This window comes from Nomia melanderi, chromosome 14 (genome assembly GCF_051020985.1).
Source record: "Nomia melanderi isolate GNS246 chromosome 14, iyNomMela1, whole genome shotgun sequence".
Classification (NCBI taxonomy): domain Eukaryota; kingdom Metazoa; phylum Arthropoda; class Insecta; order Hymenoptera; family Halictidae; genus Nomia; species Nomia melanderi.
In genome coordinates this window covers 5,155,236-5,169,678 of record NC_135012.1, presented here as the reverse complement: position 1 = coordinate 5,169,678, position 14,443 = coordinate 5,155,236, and the positions used below count along the sequence as shown (strand labels likewise).

The window sequence follows — 14,443 nt, the reverse complement described above, 5'->3', positions numbered from 1 at the left end:
AATAACAAAGGCAAATGATATTGAAAATAATTATTAATGATTTAGTATTAGAGTAGTCGTATTATGCTATGATGTAGCTACTTATACTAAATATTTTTATTTAAACTCAAGCTTTTTATTGTGATTGTTCTTCACTAATTTGGAAACTTTGGTCACCGGTGACCCCCATGGCATACAACGCGTTAATGAAGTACCTGTACCCGTAATTCTAAAAGAAGAATTTAGAAATCGGTCGTTTCGAGCCGTTCGGTATTTCTATCGTTACAACTGAAACTCGCGGAGCAAGCCCCGCGTTATTATCTCGAACACGGTCGCACGCTAAGCAACAATAATCCCTTTTACTTTTACGCGACCCTAATTTTCGAGAACGAGGCCGCGGTAATCGATGAGCTTTCCCCGTAATCCCGACCAAGGGAATTCCGAGGTGTTTCCGCGCGATCCGCGCGAACGCCCGATTAAAATGCAACGCGTCAGCGACGCGACACGGGAATCCGCGGCGGGATTCAGTCGGCCGAGGGCGCGTGACTTTCGAGAATTCTGCCGCCGGCTCCGGGACGCTTCTAATTGTTTACGTTCGCCGGGGCTCGAGTTTCGGGAAAGGAGCCGGGAATTTCGACGGGGCGCGTCGTAAATTTCGGGAAATGTGGGCGGGTCTCCTGAAACCGGGAGCGCGGGAGTCGACGGAACGCTGGGGAAACTCTCGAGTCAAGGGATTTTCCCGAAGTTGGCTCTGGGGAAGGTAATTTATCGTTACGTCGACCATAACTTTCAACGATCATAGTTTCTATATTCATTTCGTGGTATCTTTGGAAAAGCTGAAGCGACCGTACCAATCTAGACATTCTACTCATTTTGTGGAAATGTTTCGGACAGAATTTCAGACACAGCTTCCGATCGATTCTGAAAAGTCCAACCCCCGGAACCAATGGATCAACTAGAGCAAGTTGAAGTTGGCTCTGGGGAAGGTAATTTATCGTTACGTCGACCATAACTTTCAATGATCATAGTTTCTATATTCATTTCGTGGTATCTTTGGAAAATTAGAAGCGATCGTACCAATCTAGACATTCTAATCATCGGTTTTACACTCTAATCATTCTGTCGATATGTTTCGGACAGAATTTCAGGCACAGCTTCCGATCGATTCTGAACAGTCCAACCCCCGGAAGCAACGGATCAACTAGAGAAACTAGCCAAGATAGAATGAAGAAAGATTTACCTTTCGCCTTGCCGATGCCACCGCGAATTCTCTCGCAGTTGAATCCTATGGTGGGCACGGTGTTCAGGTATTGGTCGAACTTGAGGCGATACAAAGCGGTGGTCTTCCCGGCGCTGTCCAGGCCGAGCATGGCCACGTGGAGCGGCGTTCCCGTAGGAAGCGCCTCGAGGAACCCGCCGCTCGTCCCGCTCCTGCCCATCCCGGCACCCATTCCTCTTCCCTCGCGCTTCCTCCCACCCTCTGCCCTAGACCTCTTCCTCCTCTGCCGTCCTTTTATCTGGCATTTAGCTCCTTTCTCCGCGTCCCCCTAGCACCGACTCCCTGTTCTCCTCTTCTAATCAGTTTCGATCCTCTATCTTCCGCAATCTTATCCTCCTTCCTACTGTCGACGTTTCCCTTCGCTGCGCCAGTCCCCTGTTCACTTCATTCCGTCCTCGGCAGCCTCTCTTCAGCTACTCCCTCGATGCATCGACGTGCAATTCTAGATCACCCTTCGCTGATCTTCTTAATTCTTATCCCGTTCTATTCGTCCTTCGAGGTGGTCGCACTCGATGGTTCCTCGGATACTCTTGGTAGCATGTCTTCAGGTTCTCTCGAGTTAGATCTCGATACTGATAGCTTCAGTTCCTCGCAGAGTCTCTCTTCGGCATCTCTTCGAGTCGAATCTCAGTCCTTGGTTCCAGCGACCGATCTCTCGCTTCACTTCATCCCGGCGCTACCTGACCCCGGCCAGGGCCCAAGGGTCTCTCGCTCCAGCCGAATACTCTTGGTTTTACGATCGTCCTACGCCGCGGCCCTTTTATTCCATCGCGACGTACCTGCCGTTTAGGGTGTTAGTCAGACTAGGGTCCGCAGACGATTCTTGTTCTCGGTTCTGGTTCGAGCGGCGAGCACCGGCAGCAGCAACTTTCGTGTCTCTGGGCCAAAGTCGCGGACCGAGGAGAGGGAGGACACGCTGGCCGACGCCGTCTCCGCTTTCGATGCTCGTCCCCGCCGTAAAAGGACTCGCTTCGAGGCCACGATCACTACCGCGCCGGCTGAAAATGAAAGGAGAAACGCGTTACCGATCCGTCTGGCCCTGTCCCGATCACTTTTTCGCCAAGGGCTGATCCCCTTTTTCCGACCACCCCGCCACGATCCGGCGACCAGATCGCTCGGACGGTCACGCTCGCGATTAATCTCTCGGTGGACGGATCTTTCGATTGGGCACACCCGTCACGCAATCGCGAATGTTGGATTGTTACTAATGATGCGTCGCCTGGTTAGCGAACGAGAATTTATGCGTGAGAGACACTGTCTTTAACCCTTTGCGGACGAAGATTCTTCGAAGTACAAAAAACCTTCGGCAGATTAGGCCAAGTTATGTCTCGCATGCTTAACCAGTTAAGTGTGGAATTTAGTTTGAAAAATCTCTCATTGTGCGCGCAATAAAATTAAATAATGAAGTGTATACTCATTATATGCAGGCCAAATGCACTTAAGATATATCCTAACGAAAAACTAAAGCGAAACGAAGAGGAATTACATGTTTGTCTCAAAAAATAAATAATCCATCGTTGAAAGAGTTAGCACCATTAAGAATTTTAAGATGACGTGTATACTCGTCAAACACAGTTAACTGGTTAAACAATAGAGAAAAAGGAAACTATGCACTGATCCCTTGTTGTTTCAGTTGTTGAATCATTTGTTCGCAACTCGGTATTCGAAATATGAAAGTTTGATCTGGCGAAACGTCGACATTCGTCCGCAAAGGGTTAACCAGTTTACCCCTTATAATAACGCGTGAGACTCGTGGCGAAGGTTTTAAACAGAACTTAACAAATATAAATGTTAGTCGATTATTGTGAATGCAAATTAAATATTATCCTTTTGTTATCGATTATTGTAATTTAAAGCGAACATAGGCGTAGAATATACCTGAAATTTGTCTCTCTTTTCATAAATTATTAACGGCGAAGTCGTGTCGATCATAGTTGAGAAATAAATCGTAGGGCAAGGGGTTAACTGTGGAATTTCGTTCGAGAATTCTCTCATCGAACGCAATGAAGACAAGCAATGGAGTATATACTCATCAAATGCAGTGCAAACGTGCCTATAATATACTCTACTGAAGAATTGAAGCAGAACGAAGAGGAATTACATGTGTATCTGAAGAAATAACTAATTCATCGTTGGATAGATTAATCGTTTCGAGTTCTATGACGAGTATACGCGTCATCTTAAAGCTAGAAACGATACTAATTCTCCCAATGATGAATTCTTCATTTTTCCTGACAAACTATGATTCTTCTTTGTCTTGCTTTGGTTTTCCATTCGAATATACCCCAGATGCGTTCGTTCTGCGTTTGACTAGTACTCACTTTTTCATTCTGATGCAACCGAAATAAGAGATTTTCGAGGCTGAATTCTACAGTTAACAGGTTAATTGAAATAATAGAATAGACCAGATGACGTAGGACCAATAGGTCTGTAACTGTCTGTACCTGAGAACCTGGAAAATAGACTGCATGCAGTCCTGGTCTATTTCTTTGAACGCTTTGATTGCACGTCATCTGAATTCGGGTATTCCATGTCTAATAGAAGCATAGACATTCATATTCTTGGTGACGTACCGGAGTTTCATCGAACGCATGAGATATAAGAAAGATACGAAAGTAATCGTCACGAGGAATCTTCATTTTCTAGTTTCTGCTTTATTAACCCTTTGCACTCGAGAGGTGACTCTGTCACCGCTGGATTTCATGCAGGGAAACTATGTTGAATATTTAGTACTTTAAATTAAACCTTGTATTGCTGTGTGAAACATTTAAATAAAATAGCTTGGTTGCTTAATTTATCTATGAATTATCGTTAGATTAGTTTCAAACAATGTTGTCTATATCTTGTCGGAAAATGTTGAATATTTCCAGTGAAAAACTTTCGAGTGCAAAGGGTTAAGGAAACTATGCCGACTGCACAGGAGTTTCGACGAGTGTTTACTTAACGAAGTGTTAAGTGGGCAACAGACTTTTCATGCCGTTACAGGTTTTTCAAATGAAAGAAAACAAAGTTAGTCAAAGAATCCACAGTATTCTCGAATTATTTCCAGCCGTTTCCAATAGCGGAGACAGAGAATTATTATCTTTGAAGTTCGAATTGCCGAACGCTAGAGCTGACTTCGTTCAATTTCTTTATAGAAACAACAAGATGCAAGTCCTGTCTAAGTAATGCTTATATTCTTAAATATTTTTACCTTCACTACAGTATTTTTAAGAACTTACACAATTACTCAGACTGATGATTATTACTGATAACGTAAAAAGTACTGAAGTAAACAAGTACTGCCAGATGAATAAACAACTTATCATTTTATGTATGCCGAACATACAAATTTCGAAAAAATGCGCCGGGTTGAACGTGTCAACACGTTCCGTGCCATGGAAATTTCGGTTATCTTTGCTTATGAACTGTATTGATTATTTCAGTAAAATAATAAGTTGTATTCAGGTATTTGATGATCTTTTTGTAATTTGACATTGTTTCTTTATATGTTCACTGCTTTGTAACGTATACCACTATCCGTGACCATGTGTCCATTAAAAATATTTTCTTACAAAAATTGGCGTGTACCATAGGTGGTTCACGTGGCACGGAACGTGTTAACTATAGAAATAAATACTTTTATCTCCATGTGTACGCGGCTCGAGGTATTTTTATTTCCGACGGCTCGGACGCTTTTATTTCCGGCCCTGGTAGCCGAAGCTCCGGCAATTAACGCGTCGAACAGATTTACGGTGGCACCCGCGTGAAATACGGCCCCGTTCTCCTTTAATTCCGGGAAGAGGATTCGCATTTTAGCGGAAGGACTCCTAAACGTCGCACAAAAGCGAGGCCCCGCGCCTCTCGGGGGACGGGGAACACGAAACGGCCAGGTGAGCCGCCCGGAGCCGTCGTAAAGCGATCCTAAATTGTGCGATCTATAAAACGCGCACAAAGGCCACTGCTGGAGGATCCAGCAGCCTCGAAACTACTGAATCCGGACGAGTGGCTCCGCGTTATTCTTTCGAGGGTCGAACCTCGTGATCGATAGCCGGCCGAGGAACCAGTCCTGCGAGGATCGATCGTCTCGGTCCAGGGGAATTCAAGTGAGAAGCTGTTAACTTGGAGAATGGGGGAAAGGAGAAAGAAAGTAACAAGTTGAGAGGAACATCTGAACTGAAGTTCAGCTTGAAGGCAAGAGTAAGGAAGATTTTACTCTAGCACTGGAATTTTGAGCAAGGTTGTTCTTCTTCGGTTGAAGTGTTAACGTGTTGATAGAATAATTAGATTTTACTGTGGAAGTGGAAGTTTAAGTTCTTTCTTTTTAGTTGATGTGTTAATGTATCGATGGAATAATAGATAGGTTAAAAATGGATAGATCAGTCGTGTGTAGATTAATAATAGATAGGTCAATAATATATAGATTAGTGATAGATAGATTAACGATAGATTGGTCAATGATATATAGATTAATAATAGATAGATTAAAAACAGACAGATTAGTAACTTGTAAATTAACAATAGATAGACAAAAAACAGACAGCTCAACAATAAATATATTAACAAATAACGCATTAACAAAATAGCCACGCGAATGCATTAACGGAGACGTAAAAACGCGCTAAAGACGATCGCGAAGGTAAAACGATCAAAAAATTTTCTCGGAGGAAAAGAAATCGCATCGACGTCCCGGAGCGAGTTCCAAGCACAGCCGAGAAACCTTTTAACACTTCGACTGCACGTCACCCGAATACGGGTGACACCATTTTTAACGTAATCTTGATCATTCATTTTCTTGGCGACGCATCGAACGAAGTTTCGTTGAACGTGCGAGATACAAGGAGAGTAGTAACGTAATCGTGACGAAGAAATTTGCCCCTTTAGTTTTGCTTTATTGAGAGAACTGTTTCGATTGCATGGGAGTTTCAATGGTTATTTACACTATCAAAGTGTTAAAGTTGTCATAAGTGTGCAAGCAGGTTTAAAAGGATAAAGTGGCACCGGCCGCGAGAATTAAACGGCGATTAATCGGTTCATATAAGGCGCAATCGTGCCCGACAATTAAGAAGCGACAGATATTTGATTATTCGAATAGCTCGTTAAGGGCTGCGCCCACGGGGAAAAATGGCGGATGGGGGAGGGATGCGGGGCGCACCGGTAACCTTGGCAAAGAGTCACCGGCCTAACGAGCGCGCATGCAAATCCCGACGACAACCGCGTATTCCAGTTACGCGGGTCGCGATTAATCTCTCTTTCCAGGCGGCCGCATTTTATGGATCGCAACGATCGCGAGATACCGAATTCCGGGGCACCGTTCATTAATGGTAATGCGCGAGCCCTTGAATATCAGTCTGTCAGGCGAATCGCCGTTCAACGAAAATGTACGAAGTGTCGGTGCGTGTAACGTTAACACTAGGTTTACGGAACGCGTCAAATTGACGCATATTGGATTTTAGAAATATTATTTTGTAAATGTTTACGCCGATTTTGATTGATGCGATCACACTGCAATTACCTACTATCAAATCTCCAGTTTCCACAATCTAAGTAAACGAGCATCAATTCTTTTACGAATAATAGAATGAAGTGTACAATAAATGCCCGTAAACCTAGTGTTAATGCGATATGGGGCGTTTCGAATGAAGCGTTTCAGTTTTGAGGGTTCGTTTTTTGATCGTTCGACGTTTGCAGTGTCGAATCGTTTGGTTTTGCTTTATATTTGTATCGGGGAGTTTTGTTTGTCAAGTATCTGTTTCGCTGATATCTATTTCTCATGTTTGTTTCTTAAATATGTATTGTTCAAATATTCATTTCAGAAATCCTTATATTCCTAGGACTTATTTCTCGGATGCTTTTGTCTTAAATACTTATTTTTTAAATGTCCATATCAGAAATTTTTATTCTCCTAGGACTTATTTCTCGGATGTTTCTGTCTTAAATACTTATTGTTCAAATATTCATTCCACAAATCCTTATTCTCCTAGTACTTATTTCTCGGATATTTCTTTCTTAAATACCTATTCTTCAAATATCCATTCCAACTCTTATTTTCCCCACCGCAATTTCACTAACTTCTACTCTTCTAACGGTCATTTCACCAACGCAGCTAAAAACCCGCTGAATTCTTTCAAAAACCCATTTAACCAATCGTCGTTAAGCGAACCGCGGAAGAATCTCTTGTGACAGCGTGAAAAATACCGAAACGCGTGAGAAAGTATAACGAGAACTCGCGTATTTCCGTGGAAACGACCTTCCCCGGCCAGGCTTCATAAAGGGGAACCCCGATTCCGTCGGAAAATTGTGTTCGCAGGAGTTACGGGGAACGCGAGCGGGCCGAGGAAACGGAAACCGAATGTTCCTTCAAAGATACTCCGGAGTTGCCGGGCTTTTCCGGGCCGTAAATCAGCCAGCGTCGAACTTTCCGCCGGAGAAAATTGTATTCTCGGCGCAGGGGAAACCGTTTCCCGGTGGATGTTCGTTTCGGGGTTTCCCGCAGGCTGGAAAGGTGGTAACGAGGATAAGAAATAACACTGTGGAACAAATTTGAACTTTTTTTGTGTCTTGCAATAATCACTTTGCACAATTCTTATAGAGTTCCTTGCCCTAAATATGAATCCGAAAACCAAATTACTTGGTGACGCCCAGTTTTCGAAAAAAGTGGGTTTCTTGTAAAAACGGTAGAATTTTTCAGAGAACCAAGTGTTACGAGAAAACTGAAAAACGATAGTAAAAACTAAAACCGCTATTTTCTACGACAAATGTTAACAATCGTTTTTCACTAGAAATATTTTATCATTTTCTATGAGATAATATTTTGGGAAACTAATTCGAGGAGAGATATTTTTTCAATTAAGTATAAATTAAATTATATTAAGCTGTTTTATTCCTCCAATATTCTTTTAAATTAAATATATATATTCAATCGCACGTACATTCAGGGATGAAGCTATTTTGTTTCAATATTTCTCAAACTGGTGCATTATACGAGGTATAATATTAAATGTCAAATTTTATAGTTTTACTGTATGAGATCAAGTGGTGAATGAGGTGACCTCCCGAGTGCAAAGGGTTAATATCCGAGTCGCTCAGAAACCAATGCGGTCGAGTCGATTTTTTGATGTTTATTATTTAACAACCTCCGTTAAATAGAACAAAGCAGACGAAAAGAGCATGCAAAATAGTTATTTTAAGGCTCCATTCGTTTAACAGGCGAAACCTGAGAATCTCGATTAAAGAATATTGTTTCGAACTTGAAAATACTCGATAGAATCTTACAATTCCCTATCAATCGAAAATAGTAACGTTCTATTAGAACAACCTTCGTTGGACAGAGCAAGATAGAAGAAAAGAGAAACGCCCGACACTCGTTCGGTCTCTCTTCCGGTCTATTGTCACCGGCGTCCGGTGTCTATCGTTTATTTTTTTCACCGAGTCGGGTGAATCCTTTATTCTTATTTCCGTCACGATCTGACTTCCGCGTACGTTGCGATCCGATCGCTCGATCGACGCGCGTCTCTATTAGATCGTGCAATAAGCAATATCGTTTTATTCGTGCCACCTTGTAGTAAAAACTTGTAGCAACAATCGTGTAAACAATGAATACTGAAACTTTCATCTATCCGTCGATAGTTTTAATGTTAATTGTTTTGCAATTCAGTTTGCGTGTTGCTAAATCAATTTCTGTAGTGATTTCTCGGAGGAACATCTGTTACTTCTTCAATAGCAAAAGGACGAAATCTACTAATTAACACTAAAACTACGGAGCGCTTAAATCGACTTTCTGAAATTCCTCTATGGAAACTCTAAGAGTGCATCTATCGAGTCTTTAATCGATTCAGAATTCAGTATAACTAAATCAATGTTTTAATAATTTCTCAGAGAAACATCTGTCATCTTTTTATTAACTGAAAAAAGAAGATATCAAAAATCGGTTACTTTGACCCGTCTGGTTTTAGTGTTAACCCTTTACACTCGAGAGGTTACTCTCAGTCACCATTTGATTTGACGCAGTAAAATTAGAAAATTTAATATTTAGTATATTTTTTTAAATTTCTTAATATTAAATCTAATATTCTTAATTTAATATTTTTATATTTTTTATTAAATCAATATTTAATTTAATATTTTAATTTAATATTGAACTAGGTATAATGCATCGGTGCGCGAAATATTGGGATAAAAAAGCTTTGTTTCTCAATAAATCTGTGATTTATCTTTGAATTCATTTAAAAAAAAACCATCGTCTTTGTCTAGTTAGAAAATGTTAAATATTGCTAACGAAATACTTCCGAGTGCAAAGGATTAATAATGTTGTACAGAGTGACATTCCAAAAGAATCTGGTGTGCGTAATTAACAAGACTATCGATGTTTATAAAACGAGATCGGCAATTTTGAAACGAAAATATCTACGTAACTAAACATATTCATGCAACAAATCCTGCAGTTCCCCATTGTAAAAACGGAATTCATAAGAGACGACATTATTCACGGGGTGGCCTAATATTTACGGATCAAGAGTATTTCTTCCCTGTACACCTGGCGCCGATCGGTCTCGATGATCGAGGCATTTATCCGGCCGATCGTTTCAGCCTTTCTCCGTTTCCCGTTGCCCGATCTTCCCGAGCATTGTTCCAGAAAGTCTATTTTCTCCGATGACGCAACCCGGCCGCTTTTGTTCCCCCTTCTTAACGAATCGAGTACGATTCCGTGCGCGCTCTGCGATTCGCTTATTTAATTCCAGTGCCGCTCGGCGATAATTTCGCGCAATTTCGCGGCTGAGCTTCCTCCAACGACGCCCCGGGATCATTGCGAAAGCGAGAGCGAACGGATGAAACGCGGGACATTGTGTTCTGTCTCGTACGCACGTACAACGTTCAATGTATTAACCCTTCGCACTCGAGAATATTTTTCTCAACAAATGTTCATTTGATATCTCATAAAAAAATAATGAACATTTTTTGAGAAAAATATTCTCGAGTGCAAAGGGTTAATACACTGAACGTTGTACGTTATCTGTTTTACAACTAACATAAAGAAATAGCTTGTATAAATGAAGTGACAGAACTAGTTTATTTCGATATTCCATGGGTCGATATATTATATCAAATTTGATGTTGCATTCTAAATTTGATCATTTCGTTCGGTCGAATCAAACGGCGATTGAAAGGCGCCGCTCGAGTGCAAAGGGTTAACCCTTCTAGTTTTTCACTAGAAACATTTTAACATTTTCCGACGAGATAAAATCGGTATTTTGCGAAACTAAGTCGACGAGAAATCACGCGTACATTGAGGAACAAAGTTATTTTATTAGAATATTACTCAAAATGATGCATTATAGGAAATATAATATTAAATATCAAATTTGACAGTTTTACTGTATGAAATCAAGTGGCATTTCTTATTTTCGCTAGGAATACTATAAAAATTAGTTGCTGATAGATTACAGAACAATCTGGAGTGCTAAGGGTTAAACGAAGGAACGCTGGGAGATTCGAGTGATCATGAATTAATTAATTGGTCTTGTGATGTCGAGTGGAATTGCGGAACAATATTCAATGCGTCAACTATAAACAGAACTGTAGTATACGAAATGCAGAATAGTATATGGTACAGCTGTGGTATGTGACAAGGAATGCGGCAAATGTAAATTTTCACTTGAAGTCAAACTTATTTTCGTGCGGTCCTTTTTTATGCGATATTTTTTTGTGCGATTTTTTTTATACGGTATATAAATTCCAACGGTGTTGTTTTTCAAGCGAGGAAAGCGACATTGCACCAGTTCATCACAAAAAGATGCGCATTTTGGATTACGACGAATAACAGTGAATTATGTGCATTGTGAAAATTTCTCCATGTATGAGAAATTAAATTTTTTTCAAATGATTCCATGTGTAATTTAATTACTTATTTCGTTCGAAAGCACTTTCTCACTATTTCGTAAATTTCTGAACATTTCTTTTTGCGCTGTTTCTTTTATGTCCCTATCTGTCGCACAAAAACAGGTTTGACTGTGTAATAAATACAGACGAATCTGTTATAGAATCTTTTCAAGTATTTTCATTTCTCTGCCGCGAGAAAGTGATTTTTCTCCCATGATATTTTGACAAGAAAGTCGTCGAAAAGCAAACAGTCTTCGATTTCTACAAGAAAGTTTGGAGGTAAACGTTCAACAGAGAACTATGTTGCAACTTCAGCGACGATTTCACGGCGATACGGGCGCGACGAACACGCTCGCGACACGTCGAATCAACCGGTCTCGCTTTCGCGAGGCTAGACCGGACGAAACGCGTAATCCGAACGCAACGAGGCGAATTTAAGGCTTCCCGACTGGCTGGCGACGCCGCGAGGAGCACGAGTCGCCGAAAGCTAAGCCAATAAACCGCAGAACAAACACTTGATACTCGTTTTGTCCGTTTACGCGGCGCACTCGCGCGGCATTCGCCCTGTTTTCGACGCGATTTACGATCCCGCCGTTTGCTCGCGCCGATCGCGTCTCCCCGCCGTGGAGCCCGACGAAAAAGATAAAAGAGAGCGGAATGATGAACGCTCTGAACCACTTTTGCGCCGTTTTTGATCGTTGATCGGTCGCTGAAGTCGGTACAGAGGTGCGCGGCACTTGGAATTACGATGGTAAAATCGGAGAATTTGGAAATTTGAAGGTTCGATCGTGTTGTAAATTTGAGAACTTGAATGTTTGTTAATCTGTGAATTTGAAGGTCTGATCGTTTATTAATTTGAGAACTTCAATGTTTGTAAATCTGTAAATTTGAAGATTTGATAATTTATAAATTTGAATATTTGGAGATTCGTCAATTTGAAGATTTGATAGTTTATAAATTTGAATATTTGGAAATCTCTAAATTTGAAGATTTGATATTTTATAAATTTGAATATTTGGAAGTTTCTAAATTTGAAGGTTTGATAATTTATAAATTTGAATATTTGTAAATTTGTCAATTTGAAGATTTGTTGGTTCATAAATTTGAATATTTGGAAATTTGGAAATTTGAAGATTTGATAATTTATAAATTTGAATATTTGGAAGTTTCTAAATTTGAAGGTTTGATAATTTATAAATTTGAATATTTGGAAGTTTCTAAATTTGAAGGTTTGATAATTTATAAATTTGAATATTTGGAAGTTTCTAAATTTGAAGGTTTGATAATTTATAAATTTGAATATTTGGAAGTTTCTAAATTTGAAGGTTTGATAATTTATAAATTTGAATATTTGGAAGTTTCTAAATTTGAAGGTATGATAATTTATAAATTTGAATATTTGGAAGTTTCTAAATTTGAAGGTTTGATAATTTATAAATTTGAATATTTGGAAGTTTCTAAATTTGAAGGTTCGATAATTTATAAATTTGAATATTTGTAAATTTGTCAATTTGAAGATTTGATAGTTCATAAACCTGAATATTTGGAAATTTGGAAATTTGAAGATTTAATAGTTTATAAATTTAAATATTTGTAAATCTGGAAATTCGAAAATTCGCACTCCTGTAAACTTGAAAACTCGATAGTTCAGAAACCTCAAAATCTGAATGCTTGTACAATCGAAAATTTGAATATGTTCAAACCCGTAAGTTCGAAAATGGAAACATCCGAATATCCGTATACTTGAACATTTCTCGCTTAATCTCCACGCGCCGCGACATCGAAGAACATCAACTTCGCGGGACGTCCGATAGAAGCCAGCAGCGCCAGCGAAACCAAAAAGCGTACAAACCCGATTCCTCGCGATAAGCGGAATCGTGCGGTGCGACGTTCGTTCGCCCGGCGAAGCGTGCGACGAAACCTTGATTCCCTGAATAAAACTGAAAGTTGCATGTCCTTTTAGGAATCGGGGGGGTTTTGCTTCGACGTTCGTAACAATGTTGGCTCGTTCTGTGCGCGAGTAAACCCGACGAGTTTGCCCGGTCGCGTGCGAGAGCTTCGCCGAAGCGTTCGAGTCCGCGAAGAAAAATTAGAATCGGCTGAAAAAGGAGGCAAAAGGGAGTTGTTGCTTGTCCCTGAAAGCAGCAGCGGCGGAGGAAGGAGAAAAAAATGAAAGGACTCGCGGAAAGCGTGTTCGAAAATGTTCCTGCTGGCAGGTGCTGCGGCCGACTGGTCCAGAAAAAAGGAGATAAAAGTGGGTCGGGATGCGAGCCAATGCAGATGCACATGCACCAGATGCAGCGCACCGATGTCGCTGCCAATACTTTTATTCCCTCGTCCCTCGCTCCATTTCTTTCTCTCTCTCTCTTTCCCTCTCCTTCTCTCTCTCTCTCTCTCTCTGTCTTTCTCTTCCCAGCGGTGCGTGCCTCCTTTCGGTGTTCCAATTTAATAATACTGCGACGGTCCGCTGACTCAATATTTAACAACTGATAAACAGGCCAGCGCAGAAATGAAACCAGTCCCCGTAGCCCGAGTTCCAAGGAAAAAGTGAATCGATCCGCACTGCGGATCGTTCGATCGAATACACCCGAGCTCGGAGGAACCAAATGAAAATTCGCCGGTTGGGAATGTTGAATCTATTATTAGTAAATGTAATTGGTAATAAGACTGTCGTGACCTCTTTTCATTTCTTTCTATAAAAGAGATCTCTCTTAGAACTTATTTCGCGTATTTCTAGATCGATTTCTTTAGTAATTTCATAGAAGCATCTGTTGCACGGTTAATGTTAAAGAAACTACCCTAAAATTATTCGATTTTCCACACATCCAAATTTTGTACTAACAAGGAAAATAAATGATCGAAGAAATGTTATAGCATTTCTCAATTGCTCTAGGAATACTATAAAAATTAGTCGCAGTTGCTGATAGATTACAAAACAACCTGGGGTGCTAAGAGTTAAGTTATATTCCAGTTTCTTTTTAATTTTATATATTTTGATATCGTTTCTCGATGTTTCCGGTGCTTTGTAACGTATACAGCTATTCTTGACCATATGTCCCTTAAAAATATTTTCTTACAAAAATTAACGTGTACCATATGTGGTACACGTGACACTGAACGTGTTAAAGTGGAATAGAAAACTTTGTTACGTTTTCTCTGAATTGTCGACAGTACAATGCTACACGAGTTCAGTAGCGAGAATAAATAATACCCCGAGGGGTTAACGATAAAGTTGTTGTATCGGTGGTAGTTAAGAAATAAATCATAAGGCAAGGGGTTAACTCTTTGCACTCGAAGTCTTTTTTAAGTAAAATAAAATATAAATAT

The 14,443-nt window shown here is 40.4% G+C and overlaps 1 protein-coding gene across 6 annotated transcripts in view; it reads right to left on the bottom strand.

Moving 5' to 3' along the window:
- The window catches only part of Arl4 (ADP ribosylation factor-like 4), a 134,310-nt gene that overhangs the window by 60,680 nt on the left and 59,187 nt on the right, over window positions 1-14,443 (bottom strand). For all 6 annotated transcript variants that reach the window (XM_076373762.1, XM_076373763.1, XM_076373765.1 and 3 more), the window contains one exon: window positions 1,220-2,256. In XM_076373762.1, coding sequence (XP_076229877.1) covers window positions 1,220-1,430 — 211 coding nt within the window. In that variant the 5' untranslated portion in view covers window positions 1,431-2,256. The remainder of the gene's footprint in view (window positions 1-1,219; window positions 2,257-14,443) is intronic.